Source organism: Dermacentor variabilis, chromosome 4 (assembly GCF_050947875.1).
Source record: "Dermacentor variabilis isolate Ectoservices chromosome 4, ASM5094787v1, whole genome shotgun sequence".
Lineage (NCBI taxonomy): Eukaryota > Metazoa > Arthropoda > Arachnida > Ixodida > Ixodidae > Dermacentor > Dermacentor variabilis.
This window is the reverse complement of record NC_134571.1, coordinates 83,860,248-83,886,041: the sequence shown is the minus strand read 5'-3', so window position 1 is coordinate 83,886,041 and position 25,794 is coordinate 83,860,248. Positions and strand designations below refer to the sequence as shown.

Here is a 25,794-nt window from a genome sequence, read left to right as displayed (position 1 = left end):
CCTACTGCGCATCCCGCACGCATGCGCTCTTCTATTAAGTCAGTGTAAAATATGTAAACTGCGTATGTTGCAGAGCGCCAGTTGCGTTTCTTTCTCTCTCTAGTATTTACGAGGTACCTTTGCATTGGCACTGGCGAAAAGGGTGCGTTAAGCATTAAGTGCGCTTGCTTTAATCGCATGTGTGAGAGTCAGATTGTAGTCTTTCCGAAAAAAACTGCAGCACGGCCGTTTGATTGGGGAATTACACAGTAGAAAAGTTAGGGGTGCGTTCATTACGAGAGTGCGTTCATTGTGCGAGCAAATACGGTACTATGTACAAGAAGCTAATTTGTTAATTACATGTTTTTTTTTTTTTTTTTGAGTGCATGCCATTTGGTGTGGCTAGTAAGCTGTCCATTTTGTTGCAGGGATAACGCAAGGAGTTTCTTGTGGGCAATCCTGGGTCGGGATAATGTAGCAGTTCTGTTCCACTCCCTTTCACACTTTGTCAGTAGTTTGAGCAGTAGCCAGGGCAGGTCAGTCATGTTAGGGGGATAAGAGAATGCTTGAATTATTACCTTCCCTGGTTCTGGTTTGCTCTTCAGAGGTAAGTAAAGGCATCTAGCCATTTGATTATGTGCGTGATGGCATCTGAGACGTCTAGCTTAATTTATCTGTAGTTTTAGGTGGAATGATTTGGCCACGCACTAGCATTTCAATGTAAGCTTACATATTCTAATTGAACATCACAGAGGCACTCCTATCTTGGATCAACCGTAAGCACATCGACAAAGGTTGGGATGGTCTTTGTTTTCTTGTTTGTGTATGTGGACAAGTACAGCGAAAAACGAGGCCACTGCTTGACATACTGTGCAATTCATATTTTCTTCCAATGCGCATAGCAGCACTCGTGCCTTGGATCAGCGGTAAGCAAACGAGAGGAGCTTTAGAAATCTTTTCTCTTTGCATGAACAAATTGAGATGCTAGCCGTGCTAGTATTTACATGTGTCGTTGTTTTTTGCCTTTTTGACTGGAATATAGATGCCTGTGAAGCCCGGGAGCTCTGGCAAGTCATCTCGGAAGGAGGAGGAGGTGGACATGAGTCCCCTGCTGTCTGTGAACAATTTGAAAGAACAGCGAATCGCTTTTGAAAGGGCCCTCAAGGTTAGTGTTATAGCCATGCCATGTGGATATACAGTTGAACCCACTTGTAACGATATCGGTTTTAACGCTATATCGGTTATAACAATGAGACACTGCTGCGCCATCAACTTTTGTGTGTTTTTCATGGTGAAATAACCTGCTTACTGCAATGCCTCGATGCCGCATTATCAGTTATAACGACGAAGTCTGACTTCTGGGTGTCTATGTCGAAAAGTAGTGACATACAAAATCCTTGAAAAGAAAAAAAACTGTGCTACTCCCAGATTGCTCGCTGGATCCTCGTTCAGCATAGTTTTGCAAACAGCTTTAATCGTTTGCGTTCATCTTTGTGAACTGCACTGAAATCGTTCCTGGCCGCGTGGTTTCTCAGCCTCATTTGACTCTCCACCGAAATGGAAGATGGCTGATCCGCCCGCTGATCATTGGGAATGCATGACGTTGCCGGTGTAAAGAAAGCGCACGGCTATAGATTTGGAAAGTAAGTGCTTCTGACTGATGAAGCGATCGTTGCAAACACGCTTGCATTGGATAGCGACGGCGACAACGGCAGCGATGACGCAGTAGGGCAGGCTGCCTTAATGTTGTCCTCACGGGAGGCATAGCAGATGATTCAGTCCCTCCCTCCGGGGCTTTGTTCTCATGAGAAAGCTTCCGTAGAGCTACTGGAAGCCTTGGAGAGGGATGTCTGCAAGCTTCGAGTAAAGCATGCAAGGCTGACGGACATGGGGTTTTCTCATGCAAGCCAGTGAGAAGTACATGGCGAGATGCTTGTGGCGATCTTGCCTCAGCGTTTCTTCTGGATTTCTCAAGCTGACAGGCTGCCGCTGCAACCTTCTCACATTTTTAAAAGACCCCTTTTGGCTCCACAAGGCGATTTCTCGTTGGAGCTCCCATATTGCTTGCCGCCCGTGACCCCTCTTTGCAGTTGCCATAACGCCAGCAGCCGCAGCTTGTTACACGTGATCGGAGTGCGCAGGAAGCAGGTAAACAAGTGAACATAACGAGTAGCCGGATGGATGAAGGTGGTAGGGAAGGGCCCTGGCCTCCCCACCATTATAGTTTTCTCACTTCAGCTCTGCCAGCCCCTTATTTAGATTTTTTTTTCATGCAACCCGGTAATAATCATCGGTTATAACAATGGAATTTTCGTGGCACTTGAATATTGTTATAAGTGGATTCGACTAAACTGTGTTTTCCAGATTTATAAGACTCACCTTTGTATATGTCGCACCCCTGCATTTTGCAAATTCCAAAGAAAGAAGTTTATATACAAGTCTCATCAGTATATGCAACTCATCTATTTGCACTTTGTTGGCATGATTGAACAATGCATGCATGTGCACTCATTATGACATGACAAACTTACCCATTTCGGAGCACATTTAGGTGCAGTAAATCAACATTTATTGCACTTCATTCAAAGCCATCGAAAACCTCATCCTCCGATGCAAATTTATATCAACAGCATTACTGAGTAACCGTCATTGCCTTCTGTGTAATTTTTTATGGGAAGTTGTACGCATGTAGCTGGCATTGCCTCTGTGGCACGGTGTGCTCATGACAAACAATCATAACTTGCCTGAATCAGGTTTACACACGCATATGAAAAAACAAAATGTCTATGAGAAGCAGGAAGCACTGATACTTCCCGTGCATAACTGATAACTAAGTTGTGCTTTCTGTGCTAGTGTGTGCACAATGTTAGTCTACTAGGACATAACAGTAAAAAATTATGGCATCATTTAGTTACTTACTGCGTCAGTTCTACAGGTAGAACTTTTTCTTTAAAGGGCGACGCTTCTCAAAGCTTCCTACTAGAAGAAAATTCACCCATTTATGGAGTTTGTCAAGCAAATTTCAAATATGGTCGAAGCCACTTTTAACAATACTGGTTTCAACAATATATTGGTTATAACAAGAAGCTGCTGCACCATCAACTTTTGTGTTTTCTATGGTGAAATAACCCACTTAGTACAGCACCCTCATGCCACATTATCAGTTATAACGAGGTCTGGCAGCTGGGTGTCTGTGCCTAAAGGTAATGGAATGCGAAATCCTTGAAAAAGGAAAAAAAAGAAATTCGAGCCGCTGCATCCTCGTTCGCCACTCCAACAGCTGCTGCGCGCTCATACAATAGAACCCGTTTTCCTGCCTTTTCCACATCGCCAGCCTCGTGTGCCTCTCTCCCATCGCCCTTCCACCCCTCCAGACACGAATGGGCCGCGCCAACTGCACTGACACTGCTGCTCCCCGATTGCTGGTTGGCCCTTCCATCTGCACAGTTCTGCCAATGGATTAAGTCACTGGTGCATGTCTTTGTTGGTTGCATCGAAGTCGTTCCTGGCCACATGGTTTCTCTGCCTCGTTTGACTCGCCGCTGAAACGAAAGATGGCTGATCCGCCCGCTGATCATCGGCAATGCGCGACGTTGGCGGTGAAAAAAAAGTCGCTAAGTATGAACAGCTGGGCTAGTTGGTTATGATTAGCATTGTGAAACATAGTTCCAGCGCACAATTGAACAAGGACGAGGAGAGAAAGACAACACGAACGCCGGAGCTTCAAAGAAAGTCCACTGCTATACATTTGGAAACAAAGCGCAGTATCTTGATGGGCTACAAAGACAGCAAAAGTCTGCGACTTGATGAAGAAGTATGAACTATCGCAACCGATAGTGTCGACAATCGGGCTGCACTCGGCAGAGAAGTTCGACAAGGTGCCTATTAGGGGGTGGAAGAGGCCTTCTACGAGTGGTTTCTTGGTGCCAGTGCCATAAACTTGCCCATCACTGGGCTAATTCTGGCCACAAAGGTGAAGCAGTTTGCCTTACCCATCAACAATGTGGACTTCCAGCTCGGTGGCGGCTGGGTACAGCTCTTCAGAGAGAAGCACAGCATTGTTTACAAAGCCGTCACTGGCAAGAAAGCTTCACTTGACATGGAGGCAAAGCAGAAGTGGGTGAAGAAAATGCTGCTGTGTATCGTCGACAACTACACTGACATCGACATTAATAATGGTGATGAAACAGGACTGTTATTCCAGGTGTTGTCGTCCAAAGCGTATGTACTCAAAGCTGACGCATGTAAGGGCAACAAAAAACAGCAAGCTGCGTGCCTCACTGTGTTTTTGTGCACCAACATGGACAGGAACGACAAGTGCCTTGCATTTGTCATCGGGAAATATTAAAAATCACTGCTGCTTCGATGGTGCTGCCAGGTTACCGGTACACTACCGTCACAAACGCAAGGCATGGATGACTCTACTTTTACGTGAGTGGCTCTTCAAGTTAAATCAACGTATTGAGCGATCTAAGTGAAAGGTGGCGCTCATCCTAGATAGTTGTAGTGCCCACGACTCTATGCCTAAGCTCTCAAGCATGGAAGTTTCTTTCCTGCTGCCAAACACGACGGCAGGAAAGAAACTTCCACATTTGCAGCCCATGGACACCGACGTCATGTATCGTTGCTGCTTCCTGAACAAGTTAGTCTTGTTGATGGACATGACCACACAGATAAACGGCGAGCAACCTGACTTGTAGATCAATCTATTGATGGCCGTGCAGTTTATCTTTGGTGTGTAGTCCAAAGTAAGTGCTTCTATGGTGCGGAACTGCTTTAGGAAAACATGCTTTGTCCAAGGCAGCAGTGGCATATACGAAGCCTGCAAAGCTCCCACTGAAGTAGTGGTCCACAGTTGACAAGGATGCTTCAGGACTAGGAAGAGTTTCTACATGCAGACGACGCATTAGAAACATCAGAACTTCTAACCGATGAGGCAATCGTCGCAAATTTGCCTGCATTGAATAGAGACAGTGATGATGACAACGTTAGCAATGACTCAATAGGGCAGGCTGCCTTAACGTTTGCCTCGCACGAAGCTCTGTAGATGATTCAGTCCCTCCGGGGTTTCGTTTTCGCAAGGGACCTTCCGCTGCACTACATGGAGCACCTCGATGCCTTGGAGAAGGATGTCGGCAAGCTTCACGTAAAGCAAGCAAGGCTGACGGACAGGGGGCTTTCTCATGCAAGCGAGCGAGAAGTACAGGACGAGATGTTTGTGGCAATCTAACCCCAGCGTTTCTTCTGGATTTCTCAAGCTGAGAGGCTGCCACGGCAACCTTCTCACATCATTTAAAAGGCTCCTTTTGGGGCCACCCAAGTGATGCCTCAGCAGAGCTCACATGTCACTTGCCGCCCGTAACCCCCTCTTTCTAGTTGTTGTAGCACTGCCATTCTTGAACGCCGACAGCCGCCGCTTGTTACACGTTATCGTAGTGTGCAGGAACCAGAGTTACAGTTAAAGTCAACACAATTGATAGCCAGATGGAGGAAGGTGGCGGGGAGAGGAACTGGCTTCCCCTCCATTATAGTTTTCTCCCAACAGCTCTGCCATCCCCGAAGTTGCTTTTTTTTTTCTTTTTCTTTTTTGTTTGTGCAACCTGGTTATAACAATGGAATTTTTGTCACACTTGAAATTGTTATAAGTGGGTTTTACTGTGTGTCACTAGTATTTATGTAGTTGCTATAGTTCTTGAGCTATATCCTACACAAAGGCAAAATATGGGGATTTTGCATGCACTCTACTGTGTAATGAATTTTCATGAAAAGCATTGTGCTGTAGCTTATATAGCGGTTCGTAGACCGCCAAGTACCTGTATATACTTGAACTATGAAAAACATATATATATTGGGACACAACTAACTTTTTACACAATCCCATAAAGATAACCTTGTACACTTATAATTGCCCTATACTACAAACAAAAATCGATATACGTACTCTTGAAGATGTGAACAATCCTGATATCTACTTGAAATTGCGATATCTCTCAGCAATATTAGCAAAAGTACAGTGAAACCTCGTTAAACCGTAGTTGGCAGGAGCTCTGAAAAAGTACGCACTAAACGGCAGTAATGCTTAACCGAAATAGCATGAGATCGCCCACTTACTTGTCAAAAACGGAAGAGAGAGTGTGATGAAAGGGGAAAAAACATGCAGTATTTATTTACTTCGTGCGACAAGTGTTATTTTCGTTTGATGCCGCGGCAGCCTAGCTGTGACGACAGCGGCCTCAAACTTGCTGAAGCTGCGAGCCAACTTTTCAACCAGCCCCCTCTTCTTGGCAAACACTTGCATTGAAAATTTTTCGTTAGTGTTGCATATTCTCCGTGCGCGGGTGCGGTAGCATAGCAGAAGTCGCGGGGCACCTTTTCATTGCGGGGTGCTGTTCTCGTCGCGACGATTGCATTTGTGAGCATGACTTAATGCGCAGCTTCTGCCACTGTCGGGCCTGAATCGCCGTGCTGTCGGTTTCCGTGTCCTCCTTATCACTGTCGCTGGGCGACACTTCGACAAAACAGAGGCAACAATGGCGAAAAGTCGAACCTCGCAACCGACATCTCTTCGCGGTCGCAGCAGCGCTGCTGAGCAACTTCTTCACATTCCAAATGCCACACACCGTAGTCAACAGTAGACCCATGTTGCGTGCCAGCGCCGACTTCTTCATGTCATGTTCAACAGCACGAACAATGTCTAATTTTTCTTCTATGCTGAGCACCCGGCGTCTTTTTTATCTGAGCTTCGGCATGACGTGAGTCTTCACTTGCACGACGCCACAACACCCTGTATAAAGAGTGGCTGTGCCCTACGTGTCCATAAAATTTGTTCAAACCATTTCAGGGACCCTTTAATACCACGTACACCATATAGTATGCGGTATTGGAGCAGCAGTTAACACCAGCAGCCTATTTTATGTCCACTGCAGGACGAAGGCCTCTCCCTGCGGTCTCCAATTACCCCTGCCCTGCGCCAACTCATTCCAGCTAGCGCCTGCGAATTTCTTAATTTCATCACCCCACCTAGTCTTCTGCCGTCCTCGACTGCGCTTCCCTTCCTTGGCATCCATTCTGTAACCCTAATGGTCCACCGATTATCTAACCTACGCATTACATGACCTGCCCAGCTCCATTTCTTTCTCTTAATGTGAATTAGAATATGGGCTATCCCTGTTTGCTCTCTGATCCACACTGCTCTCTTCCTGTCTCTTAACTTTATGCCTCACATTCTTTGTTCCATCGCTCTTTTTGCAGTCCTTAACTTGTTCTCAAGCTTCTTTGTCAGTCTCCAAGTCTCTGCCTCATATGTCAGCACCGGTAGAATGCAGTGAATGTACACTTTTCTTTTCAATGATAGTGGTAAGCTCCCAGTCGACATCTGGCAAAGCCTGCCGTTTGCACGCCAACCCATTTTTATTCTTCTGTATATTTCCTTCTCATGATCAGGGTCCCCTGTGAGTAATTGACCTAGGTATACGTACTCCTTCACAGACTCCAGAGGCTGACTGGTGATCCTGAGCTCTTGTTCCCTTGCCCGGCTATTGATCATTATCTTTGTCTTCTGCATATTAATCTTCAACTCTACTGTTACACTCTCTCTGTTAAGGTCTTCAATCATTTATTATAACTCGTCCCCAGTGTTGCTGAACAGGGCAATCTCATCTGCAAATTTATGACTGCACACAAAGAAAAAATTTTTGAAGTAAACCGAAACCGGCTGCTATGTACTGCTGCTGTCTAGCAGAACGTAGGACATGTTTGTGAAAACTTGTAAAACAAATCTGTTTATGGCGCCAAGTGCAACCCACGCATGCATCCACATGGGTGTAGAGGTCGCCATAGTTCAGCCCTGTTTGTCGCCATAGTTCAGCCCTGGTCACAGGGGGCGCCAGAGTGTGGCGCCCCCTGTGACCTGTGTGTGTGTGTGTGTGTGTGTATATATATATGTTCGGGCCCAATAAAGGAGGGGCATTCCCTTTTCGTCTAAGCAAGAGGTGGTACGTGTCGGTCCGCCCCTGCGTGCTCGTGCCCCGCGCCGCACTAACCGCGCGACAATGGGAACAGTGACAAAAAGCATTTAAGTGCACAACCAGAGGAGGACAGTGAAAGAAGGCAGACACACTAGTGCTCATGTGTCTCCTGTTTTCTTTGACTGTCCTCGTCTAGTTGTGTGCTTAATTTTTTTGTTTTTGTTTCATGTCTTACCAACATGTCTAAACAGCCTCATCATGGAACAGCGAAGACAAGCTCTTGCCTGAATGCTATAAAAGTAGAAAAATTCCAAGCCTGCTCCGCTGTGTACTTACTGCTGTGTAGTAACTGCTGTGTAGTTAGTAGTGTAGTTAACTTGTGTGGAAAGACTGCTCATACCAAAACTCTTTTTAAAAGCAAAACCATGCCATAACAGGGACGGATTGCTCTTCTTTGATTCCACCTGAATGTGTCCATGGAAGGGCCTATAAAACGTAATGCGGCTGTCATAAATGTGCCACTGTCGTAAATGTGCTTGTTTGCCACCTGTTTTGAAATATGGGATGTAGAACTCTCATTCGGGAAATGTTTTCAGCAGGGTCTCATTTCCTTTTTTTTTACTTTCTTTTGTCGCAGCTGCTCAAGTGGAACTTCAGCGCTCCACGTGAGGAGTTCTACCAGCAGCTGAAGGAGCAGATGGTGGTGGCCAACTGGGCCCCTTCACTGGTGGCCAATTGCTTCAGTGCTGATTTCAAGATGCACATCAAAGCCATTGACATGCTCCTCGAGGTCAGGCTTTTGACGGCTCTGTTTTCTTGTTCATTGACTGTCCTTGTGGTTAGATGTGTACTGCAGAGGCTTGGTCGTCATTCAGTTATGCTGCTTGGCATTGCACAGAACTACAGGAGGAGGATTGATTCTTGGCCACTATTCAATGGAACCAACATGTAAAAGTTCTTGTGCCTGGATTTTGCATAAATCTGAACACTGGGAACACTGAAATTGTTGTTCAGAATCTGAACAGCAATTTACAATAGGTAGCGAGGCACTGGAAGTGGTAAGGGAATAAATCTACTTAGGGCAGGTAGTGACGATGGATCCGAATCATGAGACGGAAATAATCTGAAGAATAAGAATGGGCTGGGGTGCGTTTGGCAGGCATTCTCAGATGGTGAACAGCAGGTTGCCATTATCCCTCAAGAGAAAAGTGTATAACAGCTGCGTCTTACCAGTACTCATGTACGGGGCAGAAACCTGGAGGCTTACGAAAAGGGTTCTACTTAAATTGAGGACGACGCAACGAGCTATGGAAAGAAGAATGATGGGTGTGACATTAAGGGATAAGAAAAGAGCAGATTGGGTGAGGGAACAAACGCGAGTTAATGACATCTTAGTTGAAATGAAGAAAAAAGAAATGGGGGGGCATGGGCAGGACATGTAATGAGGCAAGATAACCGATGGTCATTAAGGGTTACGGACTGGATTCCAAAGGAACGGAAGCGTAGTAGGGGGCGGCAGAAAGTTAGGTGGGCGGATGAGATTAAGAAGTTTGCAGGGACGACATGGCCACAATTAGTACATGACCGGGGTTGTTGGAGAAGTATGGGAGAGGCCTTTGCCCTGCAGTGGGCGTAACCAGGCTGATGATGATGATGATGAATACTGGGTGGTAAAAATTTATCCAGAACCTACCTTTACGGTACTGTGTATAGTCGCGTAATGAATGCACTTTGTTTCCCAATTCACTGAAGCAAAGTCGAGGCTGCATTCATTATGTGGGGTAAATCTCATGGAGACATTTTCAGAACAGCAAAAATTGAAAAGTAAGATGGTAATGATTTGGAACATGCATAAGATAACTTTGCAGTAAAAATACAGGTATACTACTTGCAACCCGTAACTAGACTCCGCATCGGAACCACCAGACCTGCCGTTGAGGTCGCTGGCCATTTCATCCACATCGTGGTTCACCATAGAATAAAGAACCAACGCGTCAGCCACACAAAGTCTGCGATCCCCGATTGCGTCCCAGCTCATCCTTGTAGCCGCTTCTGGCAGTCTACTGTTATCGCAAGCGTCACGGTAAAGCACGCACCTATTTTGACAAGCACACTGTGTGCATCTCTTTCCTTGACCGTCCTGCTCATCGGCATATCAAAGTTGATCGGTGTCCGATCAGCATTTCCGTTTTGTGAACAGATACACTCTGTCCCGCAGCAGGTGCATAACTCAACTTAAGGCCCATCACATACATTGAAACCCAAGGCAGGCAGAAAAGCGAGCCACAGACACGCTAATTTGACACTGTACCCGACTGTGACCACTATGCCGATCAAGTGTTGGCTGCCTCTTCTTCACTTAACGCTCCCGTGCGCCGCGCCTGGTCGGGCATCCTGCGCACATGCTTTTCTATTACGTCAGCATAAAGCACATATACTGCGTATGTTGCAGAGAGCCAGTTATGTTTTTTTCTGTCTCGAATCTGCGAGGTGCCTTTGCACCAACACTGGCGGAAAGGATGCGTTAAGCATTAAGTGCGCTTGCTTCAAACACATGTGCATGAGTCAGATTGTAGTCTCCTAAAAAAACTAGAGCACGGTCGTTTGATCACGCGGCTGCACAGTAGCAAAGTTCATTACGCAAGGGAAAAAAAAAAAGATTTTTCGCAATTAATTTGGGGTGTGTGTTCATTATACGGGTAAATACAGTATTAAGCTTTGTTCATTTTGAGTATAGAAATGGCAACATGACAGACTGAAAATGTACCATTAGCTTTCTCTTTTGCATTATGTGTGTGTGGCTTTTTTTTTTATAATGCAGTGGTGCTTGTTAGAGGTTATCATTGTTATTCTGATGCATGCTGAAAAATTGAGCAGCTAGCTACTGATTGAGGCAGTTACTGTTCAGTCGAAATGCGTGCTTGTAACGAGGTCAGTTGTGTGACAGCTGCAACTCTCTGACGTTACAGTACCTGTTCTTGGCCGTTTATTCTCTGTTGCACATGCAGATGCTAGATAGCGATGACTAGGGATGTGCAAGTAGTAGATTGTGAGTCGAATGCCTGCAGATGTATCATAAAATTTTAATTCGCACAAATTTTTTGCAAGAAAAGACTGTGCTGCACATGCTTGAATCTCCTAGCATTGCATAACGAGTATGTAGCAAGTTATCAGTAACTTGGGTACATATAAATCAAGGTATACAGTATGGTCTACTCTGAATACAGGGAACTCCAAATTAGTACGCCAGCACTGATTACAGCTCAGTTCTAGTATATGAAGGTCTGTAAAATTTTTCATGTAACTTGGGTGTATATAAACCGATACAGTAAAGCCTTGTTAATGCGTCCTCGCTTAATAAGTAATTCTAGTTTAAATATAGTTGCAATGAATCTTCCTCTCTGTCGCCATTGAACCTAATGCTATAGCTGACCGCTTAAGTCATAGTTGCTTAACACATGCCAAACGGATAGTGCGTAGTATTTACTTAATTTTTTTGACACATATAAGGTATCGCTACTTTGTCGCTTTCGCCTGGGCTTAGCATTCACCTATGCATACTAGTTGTCTATTTCAGCTATCGATACCGACGAATGCAATGCCTGGAGCTGCTAAGAAACTGCAGAACTTCAGTGCTACTGCCCGTCCTTCGAAAATGAAAGATCTTTTTAAGTGCTCCAAATCACTTTGACGAGAGATCTTTCTCATCAGACAAGATCACAAGCATCGAATTGGCGAAATGTGGTGCATGGACCTTTCCTATACAGTAATGTTAAAACATGGTAGCCATGACATGTTTACTGCTCCCATATCTTCTAGCAGTTCTACGTTGCCGTCATGGTTGACATCGGGGATGATGGCCTTTCCATATCAAATGCAGCTAGTACTACGTTGACCGTCGTGAAGGCATTCGCAGAGAAGTGGAGCTTGATGGAGAAACTGACTTGTAGCCTTGCTGAGTTTGAGGTTTCCATTGTCGCTGCAAGGCCACCACGGTGGCAAGTGAAAATAGGATTTTTTGCCGCTTCCTCGCAAATAAAACTTGTCTGCGTGTGCGTGAGTGAGAATTAACACATTCTTTTGGCCAGTAAGTCTATAGCCACTCATCTGCCATTGTTGGTTAATTGGTACATCACTTATTGCGTACCTGATCCATGTTCCCCACCAACTACCTACGTATTAATGGGATTTTACTGTATACAGCATGGTCTGCTCTCAAAAGGACACTAAAAGCAAATACTACGTTGACGTGGACTACCATTCCAGAAACCTCGCCGTGTTTGTTTCATGCCAAGAAAAAAACTTAGTTTATGAGAAAATTGTATCTGAAGGGTCTGAATACCTTTTTTTTTTCATTCAAATCTCCCGCCAAACCGGGGGAGTGGTGACGTTGCATACGCCATCGCCATCCTTTGCTGCCGTCATTGAGTAAAACAACACCCGACAGATGGCTGTACCAAGCCAAGACAGAGTGATGGATTCGCCACTGCATCTGTTTTTTGGTCAAGTGGCGTAGACCATTCGGGCATCCCGTGACATCACATAGAAGTTGCACAAACTGCAAGTAGCAGAGAATTCTAGTTTCGCAAGCCAGCAAAACCAGTGCAGCACTACACAATGAAACTACTGAAATGCAAAAGCATGGGCGGCACGGAGTCGAGCAAAAACGAAACCTTTCGACCACCCGTGGTATTGTCAAGGGTAATTTCGGTGAGCTTTTTTCTTAAAATAATATAGAACTGGACAAGTAGCATTTTATTTTGTTTTGTGATACAATACAAGGATGTTCTTTTGCAACAAGTGGTTGAGTACTAGTGATGGAATTTAACGGAGGGATGCTTTCTTCATTTTGCGAGGGCTTGAATGTCCTGCGGGAGTCTCTAATCACGTCCTGCATTTACCTCAATTTCTCAATTATTAAGGCTCTGTTTGTGATAATATTGACGCCTTGGAGATTCTTGGGCGCTAATCCATCATTTTAGTTCGACTTAGTATTTGCCTTTAGTGTCTCTTCAATAAAGGGAACTTCAAATTAGTATGCCAGCACTGACTACAGCTCAGTTCTAGTATATGAAGGGCGGGAAAATATTCTTTTATCAATATACTGTCTCTTCAATACAATATAATCAGGTGGTTACTTTCCCCTCTGAGGCTTAAGAACTGGTGACATGATGTTGTACTGAATACCAATGAGGTTCTCAGTTTAATGGTGGATTCACGCTCAATGGCAATCATTTATTGCATAGAAAGATTTGCCTTCCAGTTTTCCTCCAAAATATAGAAGGGCTGTCCCATCTTTACAGTAGGTAGGTTATCGTAAGCCCTTTCTGTGCAACCGATGAAAGCATGAACCGTGCATCACATAGCCATCGTTTGCGCTGCACAGGTCAACCACGTCGGCACCCATGGTAAAGAGCAGGTGCATCTTCATTGTTACGTATACAGGTGTCGCGCGATGCATTTTCTGTTGGGACTGAACCCAGTCGGAATTGAATTTCTTTGTTGTAATTTGCTTAATAGCGCAAGCTGCGAAAAGAAGCCAATCCCTGGTGCAGTTTCTGGGAGTGCCAATTCATTTCGTCGCCACTTAGTGTTGCCAGACTGCTGTATGGTTCAGCTGTGACATAAAATAAATATTGGACAAATTTTATATCACCCAGGATGTGCTCAAATTTTGCCAGCTTGCTGTGGGACGCTTATATTCTAATATGCAATGCATAACTCAAGCTAGACATTTTGGTGTCATGGCCGCTTTATTAAATGTATCTTCATACAACCCTGAAATCAGTAGGCATTTTAATTGATCACATCAGCTGAATCATTTTATCGATTTCTACAAGTGATAATTAAGTGGCTCTGTTTTTCTGTTTGTTTTAAGGAGCCTAAAGTCTTTCTTGGGTGTTCTTATGCAGTTTCTGAGCAGCTCCGGTGGTGTGGAAGCCACGAGTGCCAATGTGGACCTTGTGCTCAAGTGGCTCACTCTTCGCTTCTTTGACACCAACCCAAGTGTTCTGCTGCGAGCTCTGGAGTACCTGCAGGCGCTGTTTCCAGCGCTGTACGACGCGGGCTATAGGATGCATGACCTCGAGGCATCTTCCTTCCTGCCGTACCTGATCCTCAAGGTGCTGTAAATGATCGTTTATTTGTTGGCAGCTTGGTTTAGCAGAGGCAAGAAGTACACGTTTTGGCAGGTCGAGAACGGAGAATCGGAAGCTTTATTAAAAAAGTATAAGCAGGTTTGCCAAGTGGCAGTGGTGGCGCCCTAGACGGGCGGCCGCTTCGGTTCCAAGAAAGAGCAGGGGCAATGACCCCCATGGCAAGGCAAGGCGATGTAAATTGGCTAGGGCAATGACCCCCACGGCAAGGTAAACTGGATTTTCGTGAAGCGGGGACAACATAGTGACGGACAGTCGTTACATATTCATGAGTGCAATATTAGTAAAGCTCTCTTCGACAGTGCAGTAGTCATTGACATCTCGGATCTGGTGCTGCTGAATAGGAGCTCGAATTGCTTGAAAAATTGTATTTTTTGTCCTGTGGTGTAGCAGCTCTTGGAAATCCCATTTTGTGGTACATCTTTGGGCCAGACTAACTGAATTAGATGGGCCACTTACATTTGGACACCCAGCATATTTGTACAGCTGCACATTTTGTATGGCTGCCGTGCTGATCAGGACTGTAAATCTTCAATATGCTAATCTTTATCTGAATTTTGTCTGAAGAGAACAAAGTTTAATAGCTCTGTGAAGTATTTGTATGGTGGGAACATTTAGAAATACTTTCATACCACTTGCTGCGAGTTTGTCACAGAAGCAGTGACTTAATTCAAGTGGGAGAAAGAGCACAGAAAGTCTTTCTTTCTTTCTATCTTTTTCTTGTTCTTTTTGCACCCTCTTTCTTTTTAGTTGGAAGCTGCATCACATATCTTGAGGCTATCGGCTTTTGAGATGAAGTAAGCAGGTATGGCCGATTTGTTTTATGAACGAAAAAGGGGCTCCTCCCTTTACTACTTTTCATTCAATCTTGTTTCACCACTTTATGAAAAATTCATTTGTGCAAACCACATTGAATTCAACATTTGTCGTGAAGGTGTTCAAATTGTGGAATTTATTAATGTTGGAGGAAAATAAGCTTTAAATAAAGGGGAGCCTACAACATGACCTTGTGTTGGGAATTAAATTTTAATTCGAAGATACTGAATTTTTTCTCATTTCTGAAAACGAAATATAGGTTGCATTGCAAGTCTGATTAGTAAAGTAAAAGAAGGCTTATTAACATTATTTGATATATTTCAGTTCACAAATGGACTTTCTTGTCAACTGAGAAGCTTGTAAACTACATAAACAAATTAGAGGTGGTCATACCTGGCATACCATGACAATAATGAACCATAGAAGCAGCACACTGCCAGATTGTTCAAAGCATAGGAAACATGGTGGTGAGATTGTCTAATTAATAAACTGTTTTGCCTAAATCATGAAAATAGCCATAGGATAGCCTAAAAGCGATGCATCGTTATTTAATGACTGGAAAATGCTGAGTAGAAACCAGGTAATCCAAGAAAAGCTTGCAATTTTTCAGGGTTAGCTTGTCCCCAAGTAATAATCGTCATTTCTTGCAAGCCTCTCCTTTCTTTAACACTGCACGCCTGGTACTATTTCCAGGTTGCAAATTGCATGCACGTAATCAGCATGAAATAGCATTCTTTATGGGAAAGTCGCAAGTGCAGAGTTTTGAAGGAAGCACAAGATATAACCTGAAAGGGTGTGAATGTTTTTTTTTTTTTTTTTTAATGTACTCCGTACTTTTGCTTAGCGATTCGTGCATCTCTGCAGCAACTTTGGCTTTTTTACAATTGAACAGTAACTACTTTTCGTTTTACTGTCTCCCCATAAACTTCGATGAGTGCTGTTATATCTTATATTCAAACAGAAATTTCGAGAATACAGTATGAATACAGTAGCAAACTCTATTCACGGGGCATGCAAGTATTCAAATGTTAAATTACGAATGGAATAGCATTGGCACCAGTTTGTAAGGCTTTCGCTTGCCTCCCTTTCTTGCAGGCTGGGGATCCTAAGGACACGGTGCGCAAAGGGGTGCATGATATCTTCCGGCGCATCTACAAGGTCTTCCCAGGCATCAAGGCGTTCAACTACCTCATGCAGGGTCTGTCATCCAAGAACGCACGCCAACGTGCAGGTGCGTACTGCACTTATCCCTTTCAACAGCTCGATCTCGTAGAGCTCGTCATTTGTGTCGGTGGCTCAGCACCCACCGAATTGTGATGCTGAGAGCAAGGTTGCAAGATCAAAACTTAGTTATTTTAGGTGCGTTCTAGTGGAGGCGCTATGTGAAAACTCTCAAGTTGCTTACAGTAGGTTGCAGAGCCTTTGTGATTCCTGAACAAGGCTGTGTTGAACACTTAGTCACAAACTTGGCCTGAAGTGTAGTACAGTACCTAAATATTTAATCAGAAGCCAAGATATCCGCACTAATGGTAATGCTGCCTTTATCGTAAACAGAGATGTCTTTTCCAGGTCGGCAATGCCTTCAGCAGAAGCTCTTTGCTAAGAAACTTCGCAGGTACTCGTCATACCACTGTAAATTAAGCATGTGACACTTTTTCTGGGGTTAGGGTGCCTATATAAAGGCTCTACAGTAAAGAAAGCATTGTCATGATCTTGAGCTGTAACAGAGATTAGTGGCACTGTGAGGCCTGATATCACAAAATGGACTGAGAGTTCAGACAATAATACGTGCCAGCACTGCTGTTCTGGTGCAGAATTTTAAAGTGGCACATTGACCTTCATTTTCTCTTCAAATAATGAACATGAGCACACTAAACCCATTTGGTTTTAGAATCTGCTAAATATGCTGTACGCGTACGCACTTGAGTAAGGTTGCTTCCTAGCTCGTGGATTGGCCAGCTGTGGCATTCTCACATTGATCTTTATACTGAAAGCTTTAGGTCAATGTTTTGTGTTTGCAATGGAGAGGCATTGAAAAATGATGTACCACTTGTTAATGGCATTCTGATTAGTCTGCTTAATTGTAGGTACTGTCCTCCCACATTTTCTTCATCCTTGTTTCTTTCCTCCAAAACCCCAGAATAAAATGTCACATTCATCTAACCCAAAGCAATGTTTTGCTGTAGCAAAACAACTTCGCAATTATTATCAAAGGCAAAGCTCCTAGAAAAATATGATGGCCAAATAACACAATAAATTTAGTAAACTCTTTTACGCTTGTAAATAATATTTGGTCTCCACTCATGTCCGGCCTCATTCACTGAAAGTGCACTCTTAAAGTGTCGATGAATTAGTGGTTTACACGTTATGTAACAATGTTCAAAGCTGAATGTTTCATCATGAGCCAATGTACACGAGTGACGATATTACTTCTTTTCTGTTAGCTACTGTAGAACTCTCAATACATGGCTGTTTTAAGCTCAGAGCATGACATAAGGAAATGTAGCATTGATTGCAGCATTCCTGAGTGATTACATAGAAAATAATGGAATGGACAAGGCGTAATGAGCTTGGAAGGGTGCATTGTAACGCCGTTGTAAACGGAGCCAGTGGAGGCAAGCTGAGGCAAGGGATGGACGTGTCAGCGCAGGAGCATCGTAGAACGTCTATAAACTGATTTGCTGTTTCTCTTTAGCATCCCTTTATCTGAGAACAAAATACACTGGGAAAAAAAAGAAGAAAAACTCTGTGTCTGCCTTCACAGCTATGCGGGATTTTTCTGGTGACTGCCCCTCTTTATTCTAGAGTGCTTGGAGGAACTGGGCTTCCTTTTCGAAGTTCTCGGCCTTCCCATCTCTGAGCCCACACCCCCAGTGCTTCTCAAGGAAGTGGCTAGGCACATTTCGGACAGGGACAATGCTGTGAGGAATGCAGCGCTCAATTGCGTCGTACAGGCCTACTTCCGCGAGGAGGAGAGGGTCTTCAAGTACATTGGCCAGGTAGGTTTGTGTCTGTCTAATCCAAGCCTCACTCGAGCAAGAAAACAGTGTGGTGAACAGGATGTCAAGAGAGTGAGACATGAGACACTCGGTATTAACTACAATGCGAAGGCATGTGGCAAAGTGCTCTCTTGTAGCTCACAGTGAGTGTAATAATACGTAAGGTTTGTCTCTTTTTTGTCTTGTTTTGTTGCTTTGTTTTCATGCTTTGGGTTGTTGTTCACCAAGATCAGATGGATTGGATTGGAGAAACTTTATTTATGCCTGCAGTTGGATGCTCGCGCGCCCTGACGAGGGCCTACGTCATCCTCGAAGTTGCCGTTACTCAGATGCATTCTCTCGCTTATTTGATGGCAGAACCAGAAATTCTTTGTAGTGTGCATTCCGTAAATGCACTTCAATTAGATTTGTGTTTACAGTTTCACAACTCGATCTGTGAAGTGGCATGCTTCAGCTGGTTGTAGGAGGAAAGGAATTTTGCTGTAAAATTTATGCTTATTAATTTTTGGCCATTGTAATTATCTGGTTCATTATTGCTGTTTGATGAATGTGCTCTAAGTCATCGTCTTGCATTTGGATGTTCTTTAAAAAACACTTTAACAGGAAATTTGCCTTTGCGGAGCATCTGGCTTTCTGCTGCTGTGAAAAAAGGAAAATGCGCCGTTGTGATGTTTCCAAGTGCAAGTCGTAGGTTAGAGACATGTTGCGTGCTCATAACGGGCAGATATTGCAATCGCAAATCAAAGGAGTCAGCACTTCCTTTCTATAGTGTCTATAATGTGTTGTGCAGAAACTTTTAACTATTAGTACGCAATGTTAAGACTGTGGCGCAACCAATTGTGCGCAGCTTTCGGACAAGGACAAGTCTTTACTGGAAGAACGCATCAAGCGGGCGTCACGCACCCGCCGCATGACTGTGTTGCCACCTGAGGAATCCCCGCCCGTCAAGAACCCGACACCGCCACGACCGCAGTCGGCTGTGTTTGCATCTGCCACCATGATGGAGCCAGAGCCTGAGCCAGAGGAAGTGGTGCACAGGTGCGAAGCATTTGGTTTGGCGATGTCTTGAAAAAGACTGTGAGGGAATGTCTTTGATGTGACAGATATCAAATTCACCAAAGTCATCACTTGCACAGCTTATTGCTTTTAAACGTTCTTTAGCTCTCAAAGTGTCTGTGCATCCACCGGTCCATCCATCCATGTATAAACTATGCCACAAAACTAGCTATCCTATTCAGCAACCACAGCTGGCTTGAAGAAATATCTAAAACAACCCCCACAAAGCCATTCAAATTTTTTTTCTTTCCTTTTAACCTGTGACGTTGCAGGAATGAGTGCTTCCAGTGCCATTGCACGCGATGGAAGAGAAAGAACAATATAGTACTGGCCGAGGTCTGCTGGCCTGAGCTTTAGGTCCATGATTTCTCCATAAACCTTGATAGCTGTTTCCACGGAGCTACATTTCTTTTTTTTTCCAGCTTTATTCTGCACTGTGTAGAACATAGGCAGTAGACCCTCATTGATATGATCCCATTATGTAAGATTTCCCGGTGCCAACATTCACAATTGAGAACACAAAAAATGACCTAATACAGTTTACACTTCTTTAGTGGTCCATACATTCATTCATACATTATTCGGCACCAACTTTCAGTACATAGCTAAACTTGCAGTCGTATTATATGTATTCCAACTGCTGTGTAGAAAAGAAAAGGCCCGAGCAATAGCCGCCTACTGCAGCAGCTTCCCCACAATACCCGCCAGGCCATCTCGCATGAAGACATCGGCACGCACTCAGATTTCTATTCTTGAATCACCAAATCTCCTCTTGGGTCGTCACACACCACGTTCACAGCTATCGCTGCCAATCCTATTGCGATAAGCATCTTCACCTATCTGTTTCAAAACACATATGGCAAAGTGCCATAGGAAGCATACTGCATGCCTTTACTAGGCGATACCACAAGCGTGCCACCATTCCCTGCTGCAAACAGCACAGTGAGCATAATGCCTCGCTCTGGCAGCATCATATGCATCTGATTCTGGGGTTGCCATCGGCTCACTTTTTTTCTGGTTTCCCACCGCTCTCTTAACCCTTCGAGGGTCGATTTTTGTTGCCATATGCGACCACCGAGGGTCGAATTTTTTTTATTGCAGATTCCAATTCTTCTTGGGGGGGGGGGGACCTATTTAAAAAAATATTTACCGTAATATTTCTAGGGTGACCGTAAAGTGAGAAAATATATTTTGTGTTGGTATATGTATACTCTTCATTCATGAATAACCACAGTAAAAAAGGAAGTAAACTTACAAGAATGAAAAATTTGATGCATTGTTATATGCATAGTTCAAGGCTTTGAAATTGCGCACGCGAGAATATTTCGCAAATCTCACCTGTTCCTGCTCTAACATTAATATTTACGTCCATAGCGTAATCGAACTGCGTAGTTGCGCGCACTCAAGAAAACTATGTGGTTGTGTGCCAGTCAAAAAAGCAAAACTTGTGACAAACTTCCGCTAATCTTCATCTTATCGTCAACCAGAGGCAATTAGTTGTCGTGAGTGTCAAAAAAAAAAAAAACACCGGAAGCGCATGCACGGCGGCATTCTTCCTATGCCCACGCTTGCGAGCACTAAACGAGTGAGAAACAAGTGGTAGCCCTTTGAGCGATTAGTAACAAGACAGCCATCAGTTTTGCAAGCGAAACAAGCCGAAACTGCCTGTGGAACGAAATCCAAACCACTGCCCACCGGTGTGCGCGCGCGCCAATGCGCGAGCGGTAGTATACAGACGCGCGGGAGCAAACTAGCTCTAAAACAACCCATGCAACGAAAACAGAAAGAGGGAGGCCTGCAAAAAAAATTCCCTGCATTCCCACATAGTGGCAGCACATAATAGAAAAAAAAAAAAATTAGGATTTTGGCGTGCTTTTTAAACGTACAGACAGCGCTGTAAATATACGGCATCGACCATTTTTGGACTTGTTCGCGGCGCCGTATATTTACGTCATTGAACCTCAAAGGGTTAAAACACTATGCATTAAGAAAACTACAACATGGATCTCGGGTCGCTTGAGCCCCACTAGTTCGGTGCACGTAGGCGTCTCATGCTGCAACAATTCGCACCATGGTTTGCATTATGTAAATGTCAACTACACCTGAGTCTGCCAAGTTTTTTAGTGGCTTTGGATAGTACGTCTTGCTGGTTAGTACGTTTTTTCTCACATTTCTTTCCTTCAAAATGTATGAGCAGTACTCTGAAGTGCTTCTACAGTGATCTAAAAAAAATTTTGTGTAGTCTCCGGCATCTTTTCCTTGCTTTCCACTTTGCATAAAAATGAACGGTAAACACTGGAGTCCTTTGACAGCTCTCTCTTAAGATTTGGGTTTAGAACACAGACCACGAAACAAAAATAAATGAGGATCATCATTTAGCTGCATACAACCACTCCGCTTGCACTCCGTTCTGCATTGCCATTTCTCGGTGACTTTTTCTATATGCAGATAATCATTCTTGTAGGTCACTACGGGTGGCCTCGTCTTTGATGTCGAGCATCATGTTCAGTTCAGAGCCCTAGTCTCCATCTTTCTGCCACAGGAACAATGACGATTTAGGTGAACAATGAGGATGGGGGGAATCTGATGTATGTCTCACACCAGTGTTCTCTCTGACTCCATTTCTTCTATTGCATTGAGTATTTCGCTAGCACTCACGTTTACAAACTTGGAAGTATACCGTCTCTTTTGGTACATATGCCGATTGGAGCTTCTTGCATTTTTCACCTTTAAAAACTTCTCTACGGATGAAGCTTACGAGATGAGCTCAAGCTCTATGGATGAAGCTCACAACGACGGCACGGGATCTGCATAAACAGCTTCACTGTAAAAGTGCACCCTCGCTGTCCGCAAACCCGTACCCCTTGCTGCTAAGAGACTGACTTTCCCGTAAAGTGAAACGTATAGTGGCTAAGTGTGCTTTACAGGCGAAATTTCGCTAGCAGCACAATATCATTGCAAGATTCGGCAGAAAATTGCCCCAATATTCTTAGATTACATAAAAAAAATGCTAAGAACAGTGTTGGCTCTTGCACCGTGAGCGATATATTCTATTTGTTTCAAATATTCGTATCCGACTGAATATTCGAACATTTTCAAATATTCGCACACCTCTGCTTATTATGCAACATAAAATGCCCAGTGCAGACCCAGTGTGTGGACCCAGTGTGATGAGCCACAACAAATTCCTGAAGTCTGGACTTTTCAGTTTTAATCGAATTCCTAAAATTTAAGTCGGCAGGTAGTTTGTGGCACTTATCATTAAAAAGCTATCCCTATTTATAACAAGTCTAGCCAAAGTAAAAGTTTGTTGCAGTTGGCTTTAACAGGGGGCCATACTGTAGTCTGTGTAGCTGCCAGCTACTGCAGTATCCAAGAATGGCTTTTCTTTTTGTTACCTTGCCGCAGACGTCCCAAGAGTGGCACTCCGTCAGGGGCACGTCCGCGGTCGCTTGGCGTAACTCTCAGCTCGGACTTGGAACGCATGCTGGAGCAAGCGGCCTTGGCACCATCCAAAGTCGCGGGCCTTCAGGAGGTGGATGCTGATGCCATCTTGGCTGAGCCATCCATCCAGCTGCCGCCCCGCAGGTAAGCCCACTTCTACAGCCTTCTTGCAGCTTTTATTTCTTTTTGTTTTCTTTTTGTCTGCTATCAATTTCTTTTTGTCTGCTGTCAACATTTAGTTTCACCTTTTGATGTTTAGTTCAGTGGTGATGCTTTATTAAAAACTCTGCCACCAATATAAGGTTGCAATAACTAAAAGCAATATAACAATCAGTATAGCAGATTTACGAACATTCCAGTGTATGCTTGTATTTTTGGAAACCCACATATTCGGGCAGTATGTCTTATAAACTACCATTTCTGTGAATATCAACGTCTAATTCATCATGAAACTACTTCAAATAAAGTTTATAATGAGCCGCGGCAGCCCTCGAGCTGCGAGCGAGCGTTCAAAGTACCCCTACTTGACGCGAACGCCATTTCTCCACCGCTCCCCCAAGCGCTGCCATTTTGGCGTTGTTTTGTTTGTGCATTCTTGTGCTTTTTTTTCCTCACCACCCGCGGCAGTGGCGGCAGAGGCGTAAATCGCTCGTGATTGGAGGGCTCGCGAGAGCTTTCAAGTTTCCCGCGGCTGAGACGCTAAGCTGAGATTGGGCGAAGCATGGCACTCCTCAAGAACGCGGAGGAGGCCACGACTCCCATGCCGCGACTCCCATAGGCTGCTGCATGCGATGACGTAGTGGTCTCCTGCTTAATGCGCCCGCCGTCATCTGCTTCGGCTCCTCCATTGCCGGCGCCCTTTGTCTGTTCCGCTTGCCATCGTCTATCTTTGCAGCCATTTGCATGTTCTCCAAGTTTCTACAGTCTTTATGAGACCATTGTTGCGTTTAGCCTGCCGATTGTTGTGCAGTCGGCCACAATGCACCCCAAGAAACTCAAGACGTTACACGCGTTCGGTGCAAGGAAGCGTTCTATGAAGCTCTCCCTCGTGGTGAACCTCGTCACTCGCCAGCGCACTGACGATGATCGCACCAATAGTTCTTGATGCCCAAAGAGCGGCATGCATCGCTGATTGCTGTGGAGACACCACTGCATGAGGCAGTTTTAAGATATAATGCTGGCTGCCACAGGGCCACCCAAGAGCTATGTTCATCAGTGGGGCTAACACCTGGCCACCTGGCCATTCAACGGGCAGCCGAGAAAAATTCTCTGTGCTTGAAAAAGGCCAAAAAGTGATTGCAAGAGAAGATGGAAAAGCGGCAAAAGAAGAGAGTGCCTAAGGACATCTCCAGTTACGCTGCAGGGTCATTTTAGACTAGTATAGGTGCTTAAAGCTTTCAAAGCTCATTTTCACAAAATGACTTTTTTGGCTGGTGAGGCTGCTTGTTCCAGCCATATCTCTGTAACTGCTCGCCAGATTTCCAGAAGTTCTCTCTTTTTTTTTTTATTGTGTATCTGAATAAATTTATGAGGGCAGGACAAGCCCACTTTTTTATATATATATTGTCTGATTTGTGATATTTAATCAAAATTTGATTGATAAAATCCTAATCACCAACACTAAATTTGGTGATCTGCTAAAATTTTCAGCAAGGAAGTTTTTTTAAAAAAAGGGCTCTGTCTTGCCCAGAGGTATCCATCTGGGAATCATCATACTGAATTTCACAGTTGCAGCACTTTTTGAAAATTCTCCAGACCTGGAATGAGAAAACCATGTGCACCATTCTGACATATTGCTGTAACTTGAGTACCAGTGAACATAACTGCATGAAAATTTTTAGTTCTACTAATGCTTTTGCTATGAGGCTATCCTGAAAATTTCATTAAGATATCTCAATAAACAAGAAAGTTGGTATCCGAGGCTAGCCTCCCCCCGTAAACCTCAATATAAAGAAGTCAGTAAAATTAGCACCTCACTATATCAATATTTCGTTATACAGAAATTCTACCTTTTATGCAAATAAGTAGTTGCCGACCGATTTTAATGGGTCAGCATTAGAACACTCATGCAAATTAAGGCGAGACAACATCCGTCGGTTACCTTGTGTGGGAGAGGAGGGAACTGTGGCATCACAAGTGAAGAGGGAGAACAAAGGAGGGAAGTGAGGTGGGATAGGGTGTGTGATCTCACATTATAGGAGCCAATACAAATACAGGTGGCCTGTGGCCTCATGCTTCAGTGCTCACAGCTGGCAGACCACAAGGGGAGAGAAGGGAATCGCGCTGTCACGCACTGCGGTGGACTTGGCAGATTGCCTCTGGCATCTGGCAAGTACAATCTGCCTCCGACATTTGACACGTACAGACCAGTTCCACCAGCTGGAAATTTAAAGAGTGTAAAGTTGGCGCTCATCTCGGCCGTAGCTGCGCATGGCCGGAAGCGCAGCTGAGCGCATACCTGTCGGTCCTCATGGCTGATAGGGTCATCCCACTGCGGGCGACACTATCATGAAAAGTGCCAGCAATGAGGAGCTGACGCTTCATCTGCCTTTCACTTCAGTGCATCTCCGAAAGTTGGGATTGCACAATCTCCAGCACTAAACACGTGAGAAGACAGCACAAATAATGCTGTGCCATCTCGGCATGCCCAGTCTTTCCACACACGGCAGATGACCTCTAAAACAGCATGTGGGCTGCATATGCGCTCAGCCGCGCCGACAGCCATGCACATCCGGCTGGCCTCGAAATGTAGATGGGCACCAATCTGCCCCCCTTCCCCTCGCACACTTGATTCCATTACCACAGGCTGCTTCCCCCCTTACCTCTTGCTTACATGGGAAGACAGCATTAATAAACACATCCTTCTTGGCTCACCCTCACACACTTTCACTTTCGCAATAAAGTCTTATTGCACTTGGACTACAGGGAACATGATGCTGCCCCTGGCTCCCCATGCAATTATAGATGTGCATTTGCAAAAAGCCACTTGTAATTCAAACATTTGACTATCTGCATCCACAAAAGTTTCCATTTATTGTCTCTGTATTCCTTCACAGGGGCAATGAAATTTCATTATATTGAATTCGTGTATAAATACACTTTGTTATAACGAGGCTCTAAATGCATAGTGTTCTATAGACAAGTAGTTATATAAGTTGTATACTTCGTTATATTGACAATTTCTTTATGTTAAAGTACATTATATTGAGGTTTAGCTGCATTCAGTACAGAAAACAAAGGCAAGTTTAAGTACACCTGTTTGTTGCTTTTAAGAGATAGCTTTAGTTTAATGTTAGTGTAATAGCAGGGTCAAGGGAAACAATGCTACCGTTCCACAAACGAACTTTGCAGAAGGCAAGCTTTTAAGAAAACATTAGA

The 25,794-nt window shown here is 44.3% G+C and overlaps 1 protein-coding gene and 1 long non-coding RNA gene across 3 annotated transcripts in view; one reads left to right on the top strand and one right to left on the bottom strand.

Annotated features, from left to right (window-relative positions):
• Nucleotides 1–25,794, top strand: part of msps (msps cytoskeleton-associated protein 5) — a 113,264-nt gene that overhangs the window by 52,763 nt on the left and 34,707 nt on the right. For both annotated transcript variants that reach the window (XM_075689613.1, XM_075689614.1), the window contains exons 16-22: nt 1,022–1,144; nt 8,584–8,736; nt 13,859–14,068; nt 16,013–16,148; nt 17,723–17,916; nt 18,764–18,954; nt 22,381–22,560. In XM_075689613.1, the coding sequence (XP_075545728.1) occupies nt 1,022–1,144; nt 8,584–8,736; nt 13,859–14,068; nt 16,013–16,148; nt 17,723–17,916; nt 18,764–18,954; nt 22,381–22,560 (1,187 nt within the window). The remainder of the gene's footprint in view (nt 1–1,021; nt 1,145–8,583; nt 8,737–13,858; nt 14,069–16,012; nt 16,149–17,722; nt 17,917–18,763; nt 18,955–22,380; nt 22,561–25,794) is intronic.
• Nucleotides 24,114–25,794, bottom strand: part of LOC142579447 (uncharacterized) — a 46,849-nt gene continuing 45,168 nt past the window's right edge. Inside the window, exon 3 of the long non-coding RNA XR_012827382.1 lies at nt 24,114–24,173. This is a non-coding gene — a long non-coding RNA (uncharacterized LOC142579447). The remainder of the gene's footprint in view (nt 24,174–25,794) is intronic.